Source organism: Ambystoma mexicanum, chromosome 5p, assembly GCF_040938575.1.
Source record: "Ambystoma mexicanum isolate Mex_15411 chromosome 5p, UKY_AmexF1_1, whole genome shotgun sequence".
In the NCBI taxonomy this organism is placed as follows: Eukaryota; Metazoa; Chordata; class Amphibia; order Caudata; family Ambystomatidae; genus Ambystoma; species Ambystoma mexicanum.
In genome coordinates, this window is record NC_090930.1 from 658,683,236 (window position 1) to 658,706,549 (window position 23,314).

General features: G+C 43.1%; 1 protein-coding gene across 4 annotated transcripts in view; it reads left to right on the plus strand.

Moving 5' to 3' along the window:
* DRP2 (dystrophin related protein 2) overlaps positions 1 to 23,314 on the plus strand; it is a 1,496,582-nt gene that overhangs the window by 798,776 nt on the left and 674,492 nt on the right. For all 4 annotated transcript variants that reach the window (XM_069613022.1, XM_069613021.1, XM_069613023.1 and 1 more), the window contains one exon: positions 9,950 to 10,095. In XM_069613022.1, coding sequence (XP_069469123.1) covers positions 9,950 to 10,095 — 146 coding nt within the window. The remainder of the gene's footprint in view (positions 1 to 9,949; positions 10,096 to 23,314) is intronic.

A 23,314-nucleotide genomic window follows, 5' to 3' on the forward strand; every position in this document is an offset into this window, starting at 1 on the left:
CTCTGCACTTTACATGTTACCTACTTCCTAAACATAGCTGGAAAGTGCCATTGTTTTTGGTGGTCCAACCTTCAAATTAGCCACATTAAGCAAGTTTCTTAGAGCACTTAATGTTGCTTATTGTACCAAATTGTGCCAAGACATGAATCAGATACCCAGAAATTCTGCACATTACATGTTTCCGGCTTCTAAAATATAACTGGAAAGGTCCATGGTTTTTGGTGGCTCAACCTCCAAATTAGCCTCGTCAAACACGTTTCTTAGAGCATTTAATGTTGCTTAATGTGCCATGAAAAACATGAATCAGATACCCAGAAATTCTGCACATTACATGTTTCCAGTTTCCTAAATATACCTGGAAAGTTTCATGGTTTTTGATAGGCCAATCTGCAAATTGTTCATGTTTAGAACTTTTCTAATATGAACCCCGTCATGTTTTTAATTGTAAAGTGCTCTAATGCTTTCCTGCTAGGTTTGCACTATAGTAACCCACATACATAAATGCACAAACCTTAATTGTGTTTTCAATGAAGGCACTCCTTGCCATTCTAAATACACAACCAATTAGTGTTATGTTACATTAGAAAACTGACGATATGATCTGGCCCCACCAATAATTTTGTGAATCCGTCTCTGATGCCACCTCCCCTATGCCATTAGGTAGCATCTACATTTTCTCCAAAAGCTTTAATCTTTTTTTCACACTATTTGATTTTATAACATACTAGCAAAAGTACCCATTCTCTGAACGGGTTCTGTAGACAGACATGATAACACTCTGATTAATTGTTGAAAATGAATGATCCTGTAGGTCACTGTTCCGCCTTACACTGGCGGGGTGCAGTTCATTACAGTGCATTGTGTTTTAAATATCTCAGAAATCGTGCATCCTAGGGCCTACGGGATTACGTGTTTTATTCCTCATGTCGAGACCGGTTAAGAAATAACATTTTTTCTTTCCCTTCCCGGTGAACATGGTTTACGTCTTTGTCGACAGGCACCATCTCGCAAAAATCCTCTGGAAAAGAAATTTCACCTGATGCAGCTAACATTTTTGTTTCCCTCCCCTCCCGGTGAACATGGTTTACAGCATTGTAAAGCTTGTTTAGAAACAACATTTACTGGCTGATTCATGGAATTATTTGCGCAGAAATTCGGTGATATGTGCGCCTTTCTGCCTGCAAATACTGTTTAACAAATGGGGATTGCGTGCAGAATGGCGCACAAATCCCTGATTTTCAGCGCAAAAATTCCATGAATCAGGCAGTAAATGTTTCCCTTCCCGGTGAACATGGTTTTTGGATTCGTCAGCAGGCTCCATCTTGCAAAAATCCTCTGGAAAAGTAATTTCGCCTGATCCAGCAAACATTTGGATACTTCTGGAATGCTTCCTACCTTTACCTTCAGCTCTCAGGTCCATTTGCCTCTCATACATTTTTTGTTTCTTATCCCGGTGAACATGGTCTAGGGCTTCGTCGGCAGGCCACAAACTCGCAAACACATTTTAGCTTTTTAACTTTTGATGAATTCCATTTCCAATTTTTGGGTGTCCAAATGCCATGTAGCCAGTAATGTCCAGATGGTCCTAAAAGTTATCTATGCAAAATTTGGTGCATATTGGTGAAACAGCATAGAATTGTATAAGGAGCAATGTTTCGCTAAGCCACAAAGCCACAAACAAATTTGGACTTTTGCTGAAATCCCGGGAAAGGGGTGGGGTGTCCATATGTCATGTAGCCATTAATGTCTGGAGGGTCCTAACAGGTAACCATGCTAAATTTGGTGCAGATTGGTGAAACGGTGTGGAATTGTATAAGGAACAATGCTTTGTGCCACAAACCCACACACAACTTTTCTATTTTATATATATAGATATATATTATTTTTAAAGTGTATAGGGATTTTCTGAATGCATAAAATGAAACCGGTAAGTAACTTTGATTTATAAACTAAATCCGGTAGGAAGAAGTACCTATGAAAACATTCTAGGTACTGGGTGCACATTGGTACTAATACAATATTACAATGGGCCTCATTATAACCCTGGCGCTCCCATAATGAAGGGTGCGGGTACGGGACCGGCACCCTTCATTACAGGAGTGCCGATTATGAGGTTCCCTTTGCGGGACCCGCTAAGGATGCTGGGTAAAACCAGGCATCCTTAGCGAGTCCCACGAGGGGAAGAGGGAGCTAATAACGGGCCGTTATTAACAGCGCCGTTATTAGCTCCCTCCCCATTCCCATTGAGCCCTATGGCGGCTCAAATGGGGATGGGTTCTTGCAAGGAGGAATTACCGGGTACTCCAATGTCGGAATGACCCGGTAATTCCTCATTGCAGGAACCCGGTATTGGAGCCCGGTATGGAGGCACCCATGGTGCTAATAGCACCATGGCTACCTCCAGACTCGTAATGAGGCCCAATGTGTTCAAAACCATCAATACATGAAAAGAAATGTTCTCATTGAAAGATATGCATATCCAATAAAGTTCTGTTAGGAAGACCTTTAATATATATGCCTGTCACCTTGAGATATAAGGCAGATTTGGTATAGCCAATGCATTTTAAAATGAAAAGTGTGCTATAGGGGGAAAATCTAAAACATATAAGCACAACTGGTAAAGTCAGGAGGTAAGTCTAGGAGCTGAGAGGAGCAGTTCTACAGAGGTCTCTGTGCGTTATCCACTGTGTGAGTCTGGCTATTCCATTGATTCACCTGCTGACTACATCAGTCATCCACTTTTCACATCTGGGAGCAGCGGGTGCTCGACGTGCAACCAACCACTCCTGCTGTGCATAAAGACTCCTGTTCGGCACAAAAGCACCCCCAAAGTCAGGAGCTAAGTCTAGGAGCTGAGAGGAACAGTTCTGCAGTTCTGTTGTGCTACCGCTGATGCTGACTGCAGTAAGTGTATTTTGGTCTCACTACTCAAATGTGTATGCTCTTCTTAGTTTGGCAAAACATACGGACAAATCTATTGCAGAGGAAATGTTTGAGATGGAAAGAGATTTGACTTTACCAGCTTCACCAGGCGGAAGGGTTGAAATAGATAACCCACACCCTGACTATAACCTCCAATGTTCGTCGCTCAGCCGACAACTCCCCACCGAGTCACACTTGTGAAGTTCAGGGAACGGGCATAAAAGAGGAAGTGCACAGTTCACTAATGATAGATTCTGCAACTGAGGAGTTATTGGATCAATGGGGGGAGACTACCTCGGTCCATGATAATGTTCATTCTCCAAACATTTATTCCGACTCAGAGGCAGATGAGAGCGAGAGTAACTTTTCGATCTCTTCCTAGGCTTCTACTCCCCATCCAAAGGGGAAAAAACCTAATAACATTTCTTTCTCTTCCCCATTTAAACATGCTAATGCAATAGCCCAGACTAACTCAGAAAGTGAGGTCAGTTCGGCAAAAGCATTGATCGCTTTAAATTAGGTACTTTCTTCATTTGTTTCTCTATTTGAAGGTATAAAAGCCGAGGTTCAAATGCACACTATTAACTTGGTTTTAACCCAGAGAAAATTAGAATCTTCGATAAATGAAGCTGAATTACGTACCCTTTGTATTCCAAAACCTTCTGAAAGACAGGGCATATCCGACCTTTCTAAAGCGGTACAAATGCCGCAGAATTCGGGGAGTTAATGCCCGATAGTAACATAGAGGTCAACACACCTAATTTCAGTAACGCCTCAGCTTCAAAGTTCAAATCTGCATCAGGTGTTTCTGGTTCAATCATGACTGTAAGACCCGAAGTGAAGAGTAAAGACCAGCGGGTCATCAAGGATGGGGTTAGTATTCTCTCCAAATAGTTTGATACCCCTCCTTCCATTACCTCTCGGCCGGTCCCTAAACTACCAGAAAAAGATGTTGAGGGAAAAAAGACTAATACGCCAACAACAAGACTTACTAAGGTGCAATTTTAAAAAAATCAAAGAATTTAAAAGCACCCCAAAGGAACAAATGTTCCTCGAGGAAGTTTCTATGTAACCTCTCAATTAAAGATACAGTGGACAACATGAAACAATGTATGGGGAAACAGTCCTTGGAGCAGGCTTTATTAAAACCACCACTGTAATTTGCTAAATCACTGTTGGAGATTATTGTGGACAGCTTTTCTGATGATGGGGATGGTTCTGAACCGGATTTTACTTGAAAACCTCGAAAGATCTTGATTGCTCAATCAGGTGGGTTGATCCCGATTTCAATTTCATCTATATCTACTCAATGGGAACCTCTGCAACAGACAGGGAAAGTTGCATAACGGTTTCTTTGCAAACCAAAGATCCAACGGTAATAGGAGCTGGAATCACCTCTGAATTGAATATGTTTCCAACATCTCCAGCAAGATGCCACAGATTCCACCAATTAATGTTCGTATGGTAAAATCTGACATGCAAACGTTGGTACTCAGGGTGGTCCTACCCTAATAATGTTTAATTTAAGCAAGCGCCACTGCACACAGGGTTCACAGAGGTTCATAACTTCTGCCGTAATGTGGTGAATCAACCAAAGGACAGTTTGTTTTCCCGTGAATCTCCTTCTGTCCAACAGTCAATAACTGATTTGGGCTGGGGAGATAACCCTGAGGGTTACGGTCGGCATTACAGGCATGTGGTAACAGGTTGGCAGTTTAGAGCTCAACCACGCCCTCAAAAGGAAGCAGGAGTTAGAAACTCGATTTTAACTTGTATGGCACCTTCAGCAACAACAGAATATTCTAGTGTCCTAAGTGTTCTAGGTACTAAAGACTTCTCTAGTTATGATAAATTGAGGGCTCACTCATCTGTTCAGGCCCCCACGACCCGATTCCCTGATTCATCAGGGAAATCCAAAGTATACAGTGTTTTAAGGGGTGCTTGTGGTAAAGATGCAAATGAGATAGTTAATAATTCACAATCCTTTGATCAAATAGTGGAGAGTTTGAAAGGACCGATTTTAGAAGAAAATAGAATAGTACCAGTTGCCTTGTCCCACACATTTTCTATAGAGAGCTCTTTCAAGGGCTACACTTCAATTGTTTTGAACAGATCAGCACTGTTATTGTTGTTTTCAAAACTGCCTAATCTTTACACAATAAGTTTAGGGACATTGATCGAGTTGAATGTTTTGATCAGCCCTGCACTAATTCATGAATTATTCATGTGGGCTCCAATTTGGTCGCCGAAGCAATTAGAAGAGAAATGTTGAGTCTCAGAAGTCTGGGTTTTGAGGTCATAGAGGTATGGGAAACAAAGAAAGAGCCCAGTAGAGACCCCATGAGCATGAAACCATTTAATACTGGTTGGGAAATTAAGATTTCGGTTCAGAATTGGGAACCGGCCAATCATTCTGTAAGATTAATCGATCCATCTTCAGGGGGCAGAGTGATGGAGCAGGACTGGTCCTTGTTGGCAGGGACTCTCTCTGCACCTTTGTGTCACTCAAACCCTATGATAAGAAAAGTCTAGCAGATTCCCTTTTGTAAAAAATGTTGACATGGAATTCTAGTGGTCATAGTGCTTTATGTAATAACCTAAAATTAAATGGATATGTGCAATTGCATGATATTGGCCCTCATTACAACACCGGCGCTAAACCATGGCACTATTAGCACCATGGTTGGTGCCGGTATTGTAACAAGTCTGCCATGGTGAAATGGGGAAGTACCACCACATTCCAAGGTTGTCGGGGCGGTACTTCCCCATTTCACCATGGCCCTTCCCCATTCCCATTTTCGCCCCATAGGGCATAATGGGAATGGAGTAGGTGGTAAGTACGGTACCGCAAATTGCGGTACTGTACTTACCTCGAAAGTCCCTTTGCCGGTCCCTTCTTTAACGGCTGGTCTAGACCAGCCGTTAGGTCGGGTCCCGCAAAGAGAACTCGTAATTAGGCGCAAAGGGGTTAATGGCGCCACAGCCTTTTACGGCGCCGTTAACCCCTTAGCACCAGGGTCGTAATGACCCCCATTGTGTGTACCCAAAAACATTGGATTACCCCCCACCCCTAGCCTGGAAGGATATCAAACTTGTTTCTAATCGCCTAAAAAACAGGTTAGGTGTTATGACAATTTCTTAGATGGGTAGCTGTATTACAAAAGTGAAAAACCTGAAATCTATTAGGGGCAATTTGGCAGTGGAATTGGTTATCCAAGTGGGTGGAGGAGACATTAGCACCTTATTAATCAATGTTTATTGGCATGAGATTGTCTCTGTATTGTATAAAATGTTCAGGGAAATTGTAAACTGTGTTGAAACCTGTTTAACTCAGAACAGTAATGGTCATGTTCTTATTTTAGGGGATCTCAACTCTAAGTGTCTGCAGATTGAGTTGTGAAATACAGAGAAATTGCTTGCATTAATGGACGAACAATTGGGAAACAATATCAAAAATTGATGAATTGTGTGTGCACACTGGGCCTTTAAAAATTAAACAGATCTGTTAGAGTGTACCTTCCAGGTAAACATTACCTGGGATAGAGGAAATTGTCTCTCTACATTAGATTACATATTTATGGACAAAACTCTCTTCGATAAATGTAGTAAATTGAATGTGCCAAATAATCATTTAATTGACCATAGTTTCCTCAGCTCTTTATCTAGAAATAATGCTGGACCGACCGGATCCTTTATACGCCAAGGAGACAACATCTAATTTGAGAGGCACAGACCTGCATGAACATTGGCACTATTAAAAGATGTAACGCTCATATAAACCTAATGATGCAACACATCAGTCTTGAGATGAAACTTGGTCTGTTTCCTGTGGATAACCTCACACATGTTGTTTCCTCTAGTCTGAATAACATACGAATGCACGGACGTGGAGGACACAACATGAACAGACATGTCAGTGCGAAATCCCATTTTGGAACTTGGTGAATGCATGTAACCATTTAAAACAGGGAGCACAGATGAACGCAGTATCGGAATCACAATGGGGTACTCACTTTCAAGCACATTACTCTGGGGACCAGGCTTCTGCCCCCCCTGTTAATCCAGCAGCAACCACAACAGAATGCTACAGCTGGGTTGATTTTTCACCTCAAATTATGACCAATGTTATTACAAGAGCTAGTCAATCAAAAGCACCAGGTCCCAATACATTATTTAACAAGGTCCTTAAGGAAAATCCCAACACTTGGTCTGGTATTCTATCGATACTATTCTTGGAGCACGTCTTACGTAATTCCGATCTGTAAGAGTGGTCCTTGATGTGACTCTTAGAATGATCGCCCTATTTCAATCATTGATACGGATAGTAAAATCTTTGGTGAAATTTTGTTGAAACATCTCGAAATTTGGGCAAAGGAAGTGGGGAGACTAAAACAATGGCTGACAGGATTTAGAAAAAGTCTCAGAACAACAATAAATGGCTTCATCCTTAAATGTCTTCATGGTCCAGTTAGGGCCGGTCGGTGTGAAACCATTCATGTTGCATCAATAGATTTGGGTGCAGCATTCGACCTGGTCAGTAGGAATCGACTTTGGTGGAAATTAAATAACTTGGGCATTGCACAGGTCCTTTTAAAATTGATAATCAAATTGCATGACTCAACAACGATTCTGGTTAGCCTCAACAAGGCGGGGGTTATGACTAAGGCAATTATAGTCGACAGTGGTCCAAGACAGGGCTGTATTTTAGCCCTTTGCCTTTTCAACTTCTACGTCTTGGACATGGGGGAAGACATTGGTAGTTCCGCTTTTGCACCTCCCAAAATTGTGTCCTTGAGTGTTGTCAGGACAGCATACGCTGATGATTTTCTCTTGTGTGATACCTCTGTGGTTGGTTTGCAAAGAGTAATAACTGCTTTTGAGGGGTGCGCTAATAATAACTATCTACGGATAAATGCAGAGGAAACTAAGGTTTTGACCTTCACTTCAAAGAAGTGCACAGCTCCGAAAAATTGGTTTCTGAGGGGAGTTAAATTGGAGAAGGTCACAAATTTAATCTATTTAGGATTTTATTTCAATGGAACCTTGAACAGAGACAGAATGTTAAGCTATTGAACCCATCTAACAGATCAGAAGATCAGGAAAATGAAATACATACAAAATAATTCTGTAAATTATCTTTGGTCCCTTTAGTTAAATATTACACTTCAACAGTGATCCCAAAGCTAACATATGGATTTGAGGTACACCCTACATGGATTCTCCCAACATTACAACAAATGGAAAGTAGGCTCTAGAGAGGTATTTGGGTATACCGAATGCAGTCTGGAATACTATATGACCTTGGCATTTGTGGTAGTAAGTCGATGGTCAGATGGAAGTGGATGGCTTTTTACTGCAACATTTGTGTTCCTTATATCAATTCAATATTTGAGGAAGTGAATAAAATCATGGAATTAAAAACAGAGAAAGATGTTTGTATTTTTGGCAGTTTTTGTGACAAAATATTGTGTGAAATAGGATCATCAGTTGAAGTTCTAAAGATTACTCCTAATAGTGTAAAAAGATGTTTGATGATATTCGATTGGTGTATTTTAATGAATGAATTTCACAGTCGAGCTAGCATGTTCCATCTTAGTCATGTACATAAGGTTTTAGGACTTTTAGTTGTGCAATGGAATCTATTCCCCTGTATGAAAGGACTTCATCAGAATTTGATGGAATCTCTATAGAACCCGCAAAGCCTGGAAACGTTTTAAAGACTTGAAGGCAGACTGTGTACACTGTCGATTTTGTGGAGAATCAGACTCTATTGAAATCTTTGAACATTTGATAATGTATTGCAGTAAAAAGCGACAGACCTTTTTTGCCAAATTTCTGGGGAAAGTGAATTGTCTCAACTTGCAAAATATTGGGGGGATTATGCCTGAGTGGTGCAAACCGTTCATTATGTATTTGTGTAGTGGGTTTTTGAAATTCATTGGAACGGAATGACATTGATGAAAGAAATGTTTACATTGTGAAAGAATTAATTGATTCACTATAATGTTTTGTGGGATTTTGAAATTGAATTTTTAAATGAAATGTTGTGTATATATGGTTGTTCTTTCGTTTTTAGTTCATTCAATTGTTAAGGTTGAACATTCTGTTTTAGCCAATAAACAATTAATATAAAATTAAAAAAAAACACAAAATAAATCTTTTTGGGCGTTCCTCCAAACATGCATAATCTATGCCTGTTGCCAAATACTGCCATTGTATAAGAGCATACAAACATACCTGCCTTCAATATTCCAAAGTTGAAAGCACTAGAAGTCTAAACATAAAAACAAAGTCACCTCCCAAGCGAATACAGTCGCCAGTCCTTTCCACAGCCATACGGACACGGCCGTGTGGTTGTGGGGTTCTGTGCCCCTCTCGGACTAGCACAGGGCTGCTCTAAGAATCATCTTAATAGCCCAGCACTTTCCTACTCGCTGACTGTGCTTCAGGTGGCCTCGTCTACTGGAAGAGTGCACCTACAACGATAGTGTCCCACCATCACATTGAGGATTCGGGGGGGGGCTGGGCTAATTGCCATGCAGCTGCCGTGATCCTCCTTCTCCCACTCCCATTCATGGTTTTCATTATTTTTAAAAAGTGTATTTACTTAAAATTGTGTTTTTCTATAGGTGCAACACAATGCCACATATTGCTATACTGCCCTATGAACTACTGCAATGGGCACTACAGCTTACCCACTCTACAGAAGACGAGAGATTCCGTAAATTGCCAGATTCTTTTAAGGCGCGTACCCCCGATTTAAGGACATTGCTATGGAGCGTTTTTTTTTGTGTACTGCACTTTTACCTGTGCACTATTTTCCACTTGCACTAAGTGATGCACAGTGCACTTCCAGCGCGAAGGGCACAGTTGTTGAATAGCGTGCACTTATTTTGGGGGGAATTAAATGCACGAAGGAATACTTAATGTTTGGACACAAATGCCCACCCCTATCCTATGTGCTTTTGTTCTCAAGTTAATAGACATGTTTCCAATCTTAGGCCAATGTGTTTCATTCCCCGTCCAGGAGAACAAAACAGCAGCTCAGAATGGTACACATCTGCCCGGCCTTAACCAGCAGACTGAAGATGGTGATGTAGGCGCAGAACCAGACAACAAGCTGGAAATGAATCTGTGCTGGAATGAGATCAAAAAGAAATCCCACAGCCTCAGGTAAACTGACTGCAACGAGTAAATCAAACCACAAAACCAGTCCCTTCCCTACCCTTGCCCATCCCTTCCCTTTGCAGCCCTTCCCTTTCCTGTCTCTTCTCTATCCCTTCCCTTCTCCATTCCCTTTGCCCTTCCGTATCCCCTCGCCGTGCTTCTTCAGTTCCCCTCTCCCCTACCTTCCCCTACCTTACTTACCCTAGCCTTGCCTCTCTTCTCCTCATCTTTCCTCACCTCTCTTCCCTCTCCTCCCCTGTCCTCTCCTCTCTTCTCCTCTCCTCTCCCCTCTCCTCCCCTACCCTCGCCTCGACTCTCCCTTCCCTTCCCTTCACTTCCCCTCCCCTAAATCCTGTCCCCTTCCCTCTTCTGCTCTGCTCTCCTCTCCTCTCTTCTCATCTCCTCTCCTCTCCTCTACTCTCCTCTCCTCTACCCTCTCCTATCCTCTCCCCGCCCCTCCCCTGCCCTCCTGGTTTCCGTGCATTTGACAGGTGTATGGATGTGCTACTACTCTACAGTGTCCTGTATGGAGTGAGCCTCTAGGTGGGGTAGAATCAAGAAAACGGAAGGATATCTGATAGGTTTTGAGAAGTTGTCTGAAAATATGACCAGATTTGGCATGCTGGGATAATTAGGGCCTGTTCACTTTACTGTGTTGTTGCACTGAAAAAGTCCGCCATGGTGGCCAATCTGACCCAGGAAATCCATGATATGTTTGAGCCTGCCTATCCTGCTCCTTCATGGTGTATGCGTGGACTTCCAGGCAGCCACCAAAGACGTATATCTGATCTAAACACAGTGATGTAAATGGGACTCTGTCAGCAGTCAAAGCAAACTGCTGGAGATCTCTGGGCATGTTCCGTCTTTCCGATTCATCAAATGAAGAAGATCTTGCACAAAGCTTCCATGACTGGCCTTTGTTTGGAGTATCCCCTCATCATATGCCCTGGGGGAGTACGACACATATACCCAGAGCTAGATTGGCGACCAAAGAGTGATATAGGGCCTCATTACACAGACGGCGGTGGACCAAGGTGCTATTAGCACCTTGGTCCATGCCCGTAAAATACCGGCACCGCCTTGGTGGAAAGGGGAATTAACGCCCTAGTCCAAGGTTGGTGGGGCGGTAATTCCTCCTTCCCCCATTGCCCTTCCCCATTCCCATTTTTGCCCCATAGGGCATAATGGGAATGGGGAAGGTGCTAATTACGGCACCGCAAATTGCGGTACCGTAATTAACTCCCTGGTCCCTTTGCGGGTTAGTTTTTAACACCTGCAAAAAGCAGGCATTAAATTCTCCAACCCGCAAAGGGACCTCGTAGTAAGGCTGTAAGGGTTTACCAGTACCGGTAAAATACCGGTACCGGTAAACCATTACCGCCTACCGTGTAATGAGGCCCATATAGCTTTTGTGTAAAAATACTGCAACACTCAAAATAGATAACTGGATTGCGGCTATTTCTTAAAGTGGCTCTATTTGTGGGATTTCAGTGAAAGAGGAGGTCTCTGTATATAGGTTTGAATTTAGTGGTGGTGCCTTTTATACATTTGTACCAATAGGTATATATTGTCCTCAGTCATTGACACTTCAAACTCACTTCCTCTATGTGTCTTTCCTCTGTAAACCTTCCTTGTGTGTTCCCTCCCTCTCCATTATCCCGCCTTATTGGACGCTCCCCCCCCCCCACCCTTTGTCTGGACACTGCAGTCATTCTGTTGGATGCATTGATGATTTGCTTTAGGATAACTTATCATTTGTAAACAAACTATGAGATAACTCATTGGCTCCTGTTTCTGAAGTCCACATACATCTGTCTGGATGCCAATTAATTCAGTATATTATCTGTTAAAATCAAGAGGCTCGGGACGGAGAAAACAACCGCAATTGGGGCTGCTTTTTGAAATGTATTTAAGAATTATTTTAGGAAGACCTGAATACATTGGATTCATGTAACCAAGCCGCAAATGCCATTCAACCTTTTCACACTGTTTTTACTTATTTTTGACGTAAAGGGTACCGATACAGATTCTACCTATTATCCTTTCCAAACTAATTAGAAGAAAGTTCCCAGGTACTTTCTTAGTCCTTGTAATACACACACCACACCATGCTTTCCACGTGTCTGCACGTCAGGACATACTGTTCCACACTTTCTAGCTCCAACTGCATAACTATAGAGATTGTTGTGTAAATCCTTCTCCTTTTGGTAAGATACAGGTATTCTGGGCTCCCTTCTTGGGAGGACAATTTCCTGGATCTATGAAGTTTCCTTGGCTTTTTTTTGGTCAAATTGAATTTCGCAAAATTTCTTTGACTGTTTTTTTACAGCAAAATGTGGGGGCAGACCCCTGCATGCCCCTTACCCATACCCTCAACCCCCTCTCTATTTACCTAACCCAAACCCAACATCTATCTGTTTTGCAGTAAAATAAATGGTCAAAAATGTGGCAAAATGTAATTCGGCCAATTGGTTGGCCGAAGAAATGTATGCATTTATTTATTCATTTGAATTTTTGTTTAGCGGTGGCCCTACCCAGAGGCACTCAGAGCCCTTTATATGGTTCAAATTCAGAAAAAGGTGGGAGTTGAAAAAAGAAGTTACAAAATATTTTCTGGAAAGACAGGAAGATTAGGACAGACAAGCATAGCAGTGGAGGAGAGCAGGAATATCAAGAAAGTGGGGTATACCATTCTCCTGGTATCTGCTGGGAACACCAGTGGGTTTAGTGTCACAGAGCACTGCACAGCAGAATGGTTCCTGAGCAGTGGAGTGCCCACGGTTTCAAAAATAGTCATGCAGGAAAGATGTTGGGGCTAGAGGGAGGACAGGAGGCGACGCTTGGGAGCTCATCAGGAACTTCCTTTCTCCCCTCCCCAAAGAAGCATTTCTATACAAAGTAGTGCCTTATGTCAACAATAATTATAAATGAAGATGAATATTAAGTATGTATTTCACAGCAAGCATCAATTCAAAAATAAAGCACAAATAACAAACATTCTGTGAGTTGCCTGCACTTTCTGGATAGAAAGCTGGTTAAAAAGGGACCTCACGAGAGAGTATACATTTATCAAGCAAATCTCGGGCAGCTGTAGTTTTCATGTAAGCAGTGCTTGTTTTCAATTATTTCATTTGAAACCATATGGCCATGCATTGGTATCCAAATGTAATACTTTGATATGATATGATATGTTATGTGTAACGCGCTCGTACATAGGTGTTTCAGAGCGCGACAAGGCAAGGGAGGGGAACAGGGGAGAACAAAACAACAATCTTTCTAGGCCCAGTGACATTGAGAACGTGCAAGTGCATGGGAAAGGGAAAGCAGAAAAGTGCATGGAGGGTGGAGAGTGGAAAGTGCAGAGCAGAGGATAGACAGATAAATAATAATAAATACAAAATGAAATAGAATAATGGAGCAATAAACAGGGGTAGTGCAGCCAGCAAATGACAAGTGCTGTGTTTACGGCAGTAGAACTGGGTAAGTCTGATAAGTGCATAAAAAGAAGAAAGTGGGGTGGGGGACTGTATGGGTACAGATACAGTCCCCAGTGCAAGGGGTGGTCGGGAGGCAGTGCAGAAGGGTGGCAGGGTGAGCAGGTACCTGGGCCAAGGGGACAGAGGGTGGCTAGGTACACAGTGCCAAGAAAGAACAGATCACCAAGGGAGAAGGCGAGCAAAGGCAGATGCAAAGAGGAAGGTCTTGAGGTGCTTCTGGAACCAGAGATGGTTCTCCTCAAGTTTTAGAGAGGCAGGGAGGCTGTTCCAGGGGGAGGCCTCGGCCGAAGGCAGAGATCTACCCCCAGCTCGTTTCTTTGAGAAACGACTGACCCTGAGGGAGTTAGAGGTAGAGGAGCGAAGAGCTTGTGAGGGGAGGTATTTGCGCAGGGATAGCTGAAGGTATTTTGGACTCAGGCACCAGAAAGCCTCGTGGACAATGCAGAGGGTTTCGCAATGCTGTCTTCATTTTGTGTAACTGCAAAGGATGAAGGTGTATCAGATCATCAATAACTGTCAGTTTTCTCTGTGAATTCTCAGTGGGTAAAAAATAAAGCAAGCCCAGTTGACCAATTTTTTATTCATTGTTGACATGAGGTAGGTTTAAAGAAAGCTCAAAGTTGGAAAGTATCTTTCCCCACTAGCTGTTGAAACTAGAATTGTGGCAAATATCTGAAGTAACTGCCAGATTCTGGGGAAACATTGCAGAGTACAAGCTGAAAAAGCATCGGTGGCATTGGCTGACAATTCTGCATCTCTCTTCATTCTCCCTGTGTTTACCCACATCTCATACTCACCTTGAATTTCATCTGTTGTTTTTGCAAACAATGTGTGTCATAAGGTTTAATGCATGGCAATAAATCAGTGATGGGTTTACACAGTTGTAAAATATTTTAGAATCAGTGTTGAAAGTGTCTATACAGTTCTCTGATGAGTGGAAAACCTATATTGAAAAACAAGAGGAGGGTCTAAAAATGGAACAACCACAATCAATCTGCAGTAATCCTTTGCACTTTCTATGTGCATATTTTCCCATTTATTCTGCCTTGAAGTGAGCCTTGGTTTGCTCAATTGCAGCAGCAAGTGCACTGGCTTCAGCCCACAAACCTCTAAAACAAATGTTGATTCTAGGCGCCATTGCTCTAACATATTTATAGCTCTGCCAATCAGAGTAACACAGCTGCGCAAATCAATGTTTAATTATGTTTAATTTTATTTATGAGGTCGATAAATCAGTAACAACTTTGCGGTTGGGTTATAATTGTATGTACATATGTTATATGTACCCCCCTCTATATGTACCCCTTCTTCCCCACACACTTTTCCCCTCCCCCCTGCACTTGCGCGATCTCAATGTCACCTGGCCTAGTAGAATTGCTGTCTCTGTTTTCCTTCTGTTTCCCCTCCCTTGCCTCGTCGCGCCTTGAAACACTTGTGTATAGGCGCGTTATAAATTCCTTATCATATCATATCATATCATATCATATCATATCTGCAGCACTTTGGCGAAAGCGCTATGTAAATAACACATCATCATTATCAGCATCTAAGCTCTGTCACAATACTGTTGGCAATTCATTTTCCTTTTGTATCAGTCTATTTTATGCATTGATATAAGTAATTAAATGCGACCACCTGTGTTTCCAAAGGGCAAAAGGTTATCTCCAGTTGTCATTAAGTGGTTTGTTGAGAAAGAAATAGTAAGAGTAACTACTAGAAAAACATTCTACATTCCACCCTAACCAACAGCACTTCTCTATATACCAAACCCCACTGAAACAACACAGGTTACACAATGGAACGCACAACACCTGAAGATCTATGTCTACATTAAAGTTGCCAGAATAGCACACCAATCCACCACAGATAGACCAAGATGTCAACACTCTTCAAGAACCACTCCAACAAACGGCACAAACATACAAACAATTAACATTACTAACGTGGAGTGCACATTAGCCATTGCTCCAGACTGACAAAATATATAAAACTTACTGTGAGAAACCAAAGGGTGTCTCACTTACTAGTCCCCTGGGATCACTCGCTCATGTGGCCAGGGCAGGGCCATCGCCTTTGGATCCAGACCCTGAGGGTGGACCAGTGCAAGAGGATCACCTGGGTGAGGGGTCTACGGGGAGTAGGGTGAGGCGACCGATGGTGAGACGTGGTATTCCCCCCTTTCCCGTAACCATGATCCCACCTATTTCATAAGATTCTCTGATGACCAAATTTCCTTCCCTTTTCTACACAAACACTGGGCCGAGGAAGAGGGTGACTGGGAGTAACAAGGCTAACCCTTACACATCACATCGGACATGTCCCACTAATCGGGTCAGGCAAAGTCAGGCACTTGACTTTAATCTTATAGATCTGATACCCATTAGCTCTTCCACATGGATAAAAGACAGAACATATAGACCCACTCTGAGGAAGGTGGAACATGAGAAGCAGCAGAACATCCAGGGCAAAGGCAAACCTACTGGAGCAGAGGGATGGATAGAGGGACGAGAGCCGAGGGTAAAGGAACCCAGGAGTTACCTGCAGGAGATTGTTGCCCCCAGAGATCCGTAAGAGATATGTGGAGAAGGCCAAATCCCAGACAAGACGACTGCATTGTGTGACCCTCCCGGATGAACGACAGAGTTTGGGAGATGAGGCCAAGCCTGTGGTATTAACCTTGACTCATGAATTTAATGGCAAAGACAAGAAAAGAATACACACAGCCGGTGTGTTGCCGAGCGAGATGAAAGAGCAGTGTGTGTTAAGGAAAGATTAAAGTGGCAACAATATAGCTTACAAGTGAAGGCTGAAAGAAGGTGGATGAGACGCAAAGAAAGGCAGACATGTGTTGAACTTGAAATTACCGAAGCCAGTGATACAGAGTAGCAGAGCGGTCCGGCGAAAGGAAGTTGCCCACTCGAAAGTCTTTGCGAAAGATGAAGTGTTTTTTTTGTTATAAAGCAATGAAGTGAATGAACTTTAAAAGCATGCTGATCAAGGTTGACCCTGGCAAGAGGGGAAATGGAGAGTGAATATTGAACTCTTGTGTTTATGATATTGGACTACATAGACCAGGAAACACTGGGGTAAATAACACAAGAGTGCAAGCTGAAGGAAAAGTCGAAGTGGTCCTGCAAAGGTCTATTGTAGAAAGCACTGCACATTCAAAAGTCTTCGATATCAGAAAAGATCTGAGCCCGACTGAGGGGGACTAAAAGTGTGATAAGTTAGGGGAAGGGAACCCCTAACGAATGTGAATAAAGCTTGTATAAGGGAACCTCTACAAGTGCTGTGAGTGAGAGGTCTGAGCCCGACAGAGGGAGACCTTTGTGAACTTTTACTTTGAGAGGTCCGAGCTCGATCGAGGGAGACCGCTGTGAACTTTTGGTTGAACTGTGAATCCTTTTTTTTTAACTGTGAAAGAACTTTTGGAACACTGGAAAAGTGACTTTAACGTGGATGGCCAGGTGTTCCTCGATCCATGTTTTGACCTGCTTTGTTTTGAGAACCTGAGTCAGAGTGTGTCATCCTGTCCATGGGCACCACCTTACTCCATGATGTCCAAAGTGGGAAGGAGAGTTGACTCAGTGACTTTGATTCTTTATATTCTAACACTGACTTTCCTTTACATACATGTTACCCTTTACACCTTTTGTATAAGAGATAGGGCAGGCATTAGGTTTTGTTAGTTTAGGCATCTTGATTTGACAGATACAGAGGCTGACTAAGACTGTGTTTTCTTTATTATTTGATGCTAGAGACTACTCCCATCTCAGCTATAGGACAAAGTAGGAGTTTTGTCAAAACCCGAGAATTGAATAACGGTTTTACAAATTCTACCTATTGTGTCAGTGTCACACTTATGATACCAAGCCTCCCTTACATTACCAACCACACAAAATGAGAATGGCACATACACGTGGAGAGGAGAGAGGAGGCTACTCTGCTCCAATTACATCTAACAAGATGATAAACCATGCACACAGATAAACAGGAAATGAGCCTTTAAAATTGCAAACAACATTACATATGAATTGTTATAAGAAACTCTGAACCACGCAATACTATGAAGCTATAATGGAACCAGCTACTCAATCGGAATGGATTTAAACAAACTGAAAGAGCCAGCATTGTTCTTAAATTAGGGATCAAGAGACTTCGGCATTTTAACTATGAAAGTATAAAAAGGTATTTTAACAAAATATGGCACTGAAGAAGCTCACTCCAGTGGTGATAAATTGTAAAAACATTACTAAGCGAAACATGTGTTGGCCAAGGGAATTATATTATGTTGTTAAAGGTGGTTTTGTGTTAACCAGAGAAAGATATATGGGATTGAAGATAAGTATTTAATATTGAGCCATAGAATTGTGTGCTGAGCATAGCAAGCACGTTTGTCACAACAGAGGAAATATTTGTAAGAACTATTGTATTTGAGATTGATAGTGAAGTAAAACAGTTTTGGAAAATACACCTTGTAAGAGTTTTTGAGCAAGAAAAAGGTTGTTGAACAGAAGGTTTAAGTAAAACTTTCAAACAAATGCATGGGTTGATTCCTGGTTCATCTGTGAAAAGTAAAACATCACAGAAACCTCAGATCAAGCACACATCAACCCTGCAACAAAGCCACCCTGCGCTTCTCGTACGTTTGCCCCTTTGCCCACCTCTTTCAGATCCAGACACTACAAGAAACCGTGAAAATTATATACTGTGTCCTAAACATAAATCAAGAATAGAGCATAAGAAGACATAGCAAAGGGTCTCACTCATTCTCTTGTAGGGTAACCCTCTGGACGGCCCAAGCAACTTTGGTGACGGGCAGCAATAGGGGGGAAATCAATGCTGGCCTTGCTCAGCTGAGTCCACTACACTAGAAGAGATTACATGATTTGCTCAGGATCACATATTTTGGTTAAACAGTGAAGCTGGGATTTTAACCCATGCACAGCTTAGCCACTTGAACACATACATTCCAAGCTCCACTTGGCACAAATATTTACATTTTGGATTTTAAGGTCTAATATAATGCCTTCTAGAGCAGTGTTCTCACGTTTCCCATGGCTATGTTTGAGAATCCCAACCAGTCCTGATTTTTCCTGGAATTCTGGGACTTTAGTTTTCCTAAATTTCAAATGGGAGAAAAAAAACTACAGGTCCCAGAGTCCAAAGGGAAAAGACAGGACTGCAATTCTCACAAGTGGCCATGGGAAACGTCAGGGCTCTGATAGTTTACTTACAAAGTACCTCTCATATTATAGAAACATTACAATACATAAATCCTTAGAGATACATGTCGAGGCAAAATAATATTGGTGTTGCTTTATTTTCCACATACTGAATGGAAAACTAGAAGGCCCCCATAGCAAAATTTTACAGAACAAAATGTTCTTTTTGGTGCACTAATGTATGTAATGTCACTTGAATACAGATTACTTTTGTCACAGCATGCTGTTGGGCAAGATATTAAGAGCATTTGCTTATTCATACAAAGCAACCCCTTTTTTGCATGTCAGAAATAATTGCAAACCTTTAAACGGGGAGCTATATTTTAAGTGAACACCTTCTTGCTAAGGTAATGAGCCGTGAGGTTTGTTTTCAATTGGGCCCATCAGTGACAAAAAAGGGCGTGCTTGTGATAAGAGAAAGGGGCAATTGCAGGTCATTAAAAGGCCACAGGCAGCCCATTCCAGGACACCACGTGCTGCCTTGCATAATAATGGCAATTAGTCTGAGATTCACAGTGTGAGAGGAGGTCCTGCCCCCGCAGGGGACGCTAGAGGGACAGCCTACATAGCGGGTTGTCCCCTCTGGCCGCCACCTTCCGGGGGTGGTCAGCCTCTACTCTTCCTCCCCAGTGGAGGCGGAAGAGGCGTGCCCCAGGGCCCGACTTCTGGTGGCAGGCGCCTGTGGGACGCATATAAGGCAGGGGCTGCAGTGAGTCAGTCTCTTGTCCAAAACATCTCACAAAGTTGTCTGTGGTTATTGCGTATTGCTTGATGTAATTATAAGACACTGGCCACAAGAGGTGGGGGGTGGCCAATGGGGGATCTCACCGTTATGGGAAACTGCAGCGACTGGGATTGGGACCCTTCTTGCCCGCCCTCGCTTCTTTCACAATATAAAGACAAATGAAAGGAGATTGATAGTCCCATCCTTTTTTCATGTGCTTTTCTTCTATAGAGAAGCCAGTCCGGGCTAAGAAGGGTAATGCAGGCGCATGTTCTGCATGATGGCTCATTCCACCACTGGTGATGAATTCAGTGCAAATCAGTTTGCGGGCTCAGCCGCTTCACAATCAGCACTGACACTTCTAGTTTTGTTTTCCCTGCAGGCTGCCACAGCCCCACTCCACCACAGCACTTCGAAAAAAAGGGGTACTTGCTATCTCCCAGGGGAAGGCTACTATGGGTGAAATGTTCAGGGCGGGGAGTTGGGCTGCCATGGCGTGCAGCACCCTGATGTTGGCAGCAGGAATAGCAGTAATCTACCCTAATTTTAATGTCTTGCTCACTGTTAATGTTTTGGCAAGAGCGTTCCGCACAGAGTTGCGTGGCAACCTCTCAATGCCCAGAATAGCAGTGCACGCCAGCAGGCACCAGCACCTACGATTTACGCGAAATTTACAAGGAAACAGGAAGCTGCTCTCCACTGTTTCCTGCTTACCCACTACCTCTGCTCCTTTTCCTTCGGTTATAGCATTGGTGAGATTCCAATGAGGTCTTCTAGCTCAGACGTTAGAGTACACGTCCTCAACCCTCCAGCTTGCAGATTGCAGTCCCCTGTCACGGTGACATTATGTGTATTTAATTAACAATAGATTTTATTTTTTGTGCATTTCGTGACAGACCTCAGGAGAGGTCATATCAGGTCTATACATGGCTGATCGTCCCCCGAGGTAAGGCCTATATCCCCCAAGGCAAATATTGCTCCTCCCAGTACTACCTTCTCTAAATCCTGAGGACAAGGATCGTGTTTTAGGCAATATGACACCACTCAACCTGTGCGTCCGCCCCTAAATAAAACTGTGGACAGATGGGAAGCTGAAACTATTTTTCCAAATATTATGTTTCAAGGTGGCTTACGGGTGGGCCTCCTACATCGGACAACAGCCAACTGCACTTTGCAGCCCCAAAAGCTCAGACAGTAGATCATTGAAATCTAACCAACATGTTGCTTTGGTGCAAGCTCCTAATCTGTCGGAAAAGCTTGCACCTTGTATTTATGTTATGCAAGCACATGTACTCTAAAACGGATTGCTTGTCCGGTTCCACTCGGCGCTTCATCATTCTAAGGGAAATAACTTGAGTGTCATTAATGAACAATAACAAAGCCTCTGTTTGTCTGAAAACCTATTTCCCACCAGTGACCACAGCAGACTTTTTATAATCCACAGCCTATGGAAAGAGGATTGTTGCCGCCATGTTCTGCTAGATATGACCAAACTCTGAATCAGAACTTACTTAGAACTAAAGATCCTGCAATCCCTTGTTGATCAGGCCCCTCTGTGGGCGGGTATGGTTTTTGTCTACAAATGGGGACCTAAGCAAGACTTAGGCATGGGAGGTTAAAGTTCTTTCTCTACACTAGGTGCTCCATAGGTCTGTTCCTCCTCGGAGTGAAGCAGATCCAACAGGTGGAAACCAGGACTAACAGCTCTTGTCATGAAAGGAGTCATGCTCACGGTTCCATGATCTGACTTCTTATGACTTCTTACAACTGGCCCCCCTTTTTCGGACAAAATCCAAGTGGGAACCCCTGGAACCCCTGGAAGAAGGAGGAAAGCCCAAGAGTATGACTTCATTCCAAGGATGCCCATTATTTATCCTACTCACCTGGAGGTGGGAATGAGCACTCCATTCTGTGCTTGGCCCAGAACAGTCCAGAATCTACTCATTTAAATTGGACCTAAAGGGAGGCAAGCTATTTGTGATCGACCTAAAGAGAGGCAAGCTATTTTGTGATCGACCTAAAGAGAGGCAAGCTATTTGTGATCGACCTAAAGAGAGGCAAGCTATTTGTGATCTACTAGCATGATGCCAGTGCACGCCTTAATTCCCCTGCTTCAACCAGACAAGATGTTGTCTGTAATCAATCTTGTGGAGCCCTATTTCCATGTCCGGCAGCACAAACCCCATATGGCGTCCTCAGATTCTTCTACGAGGGGATTCTCTTTCAATTTCCTGTACTAATATTTGGGCTGGACTTTGGGCTGGACTTAGTCTTCACAAAGTCGGTGACCACATTGGCTTCAGAGGATATGATGAATTTGGGGGTTTCCTACTAGAACATGGTTTCTGTTGCATAAAAAATAAAAATGACAACCTCATTATTCCCAATTGCTGACATGGGTTAGGGATTCACTTCCCACTCCTAAGGCCAGAACACTCCTCCTGCATTACTGGATCATCAGGGGCCCAACAAGGTTATAATCTTAAATATTTAAACTAAGCCTGTTTGTCAGGGCCCACACAGGTGTTCTCTTGGTGTTCCCTTGAGCACATGCATGTCTCATCATGCCCTTGCCCATTATCTCCGGGGACACTTTGGCTCCTTCCACTAAGAGTATGTGGTCTTCAGGTCTGTTTCCTTTCCCTCTCTAAAGTCTGGCAGGGGCAGCTGTCACAGACCTATCCGCTATGAGGGGTATCTTCCCACTCATTTCCAGAGTCCTGACAAGGGATTTCAGGATCTGTGGAGAAAGGGCAACATCGGTCTCTGGTCAGTCCAGGTAAGATGGGCCTGGTCAGAGTCCCAATACTCCCTCAGTTGTCATGTTCTTAAAACCTTGCACAGAACTCTCGCTCACATCAGCCTGCAGTTACATCTTCAAGCAGCCCGGGTCTGGACAATCAGTTGCCAAATGTTATTAAAACTCCAGAGGTTACACTTTGTACATCCCTAGGTGGGAGGTCCATATTTAGCGGTCAATTGGTGGAGGGGAATTTGGAGTCACCGGTGGCAGCATCACTCCTCGGGTTTGAGATTTGCACACAGGTCCCTTGAGCTGATCATCTCTTCATCACATCTATGTCACCTGTTTAGTAATTCGCTGGTGGATCACTTGTCATCAGACATTTTTTTCTTGTTCCGGTGTTTGTTTCAGATCTCTCATTTCATTACACGGAGGGTGGTCGTTCTTATTCCCTGGTCTCAGGGGATGCATCATGCATTTCCCAACCCTCTGGTCCCATGGTGTCGCAAGTGACATCTTAATGAGTGGGTCAAGGACCTGGTGAATATCTACTATGGCCACATCACCCTTGATCCACACCCTCACTACTTAGCCATAGGAGACCCTCATTCTCCCGGTGTGGGCCTCCTCTCCTCTTTACTCAGCTGCCCATATCAACTTTACCCCTCCTGCTCTTAGTGGCCTGGCAGTGGACATGATATTCAGCATCTGGGCTGCTCTTCTGTGCTTGCCTTTTTCTTTTAGGAAACCTTCTACATTGCAGAGGTGTTAGTAGCACCAGCATAATCATTTTTCACCTGGGGTATGAAGTAGGATGCTACCCAGATTGTAGTGGTCAAAATTGGTTCCTGGCCAAGTTCTCACTCTTATGCTATAAATGTCAATCGAGAGAAATCAGTTGGCCACCATTCAATCGTTCTGGAATAGCTGGGTAAGTATGTCACAAGCCAATAAACTGGCAGCCTATTTATTTAGTTCGAATTAAGGCATTCAGCAACCCATACGACTGTTTCAACATGGGATTTAAAACTTATAT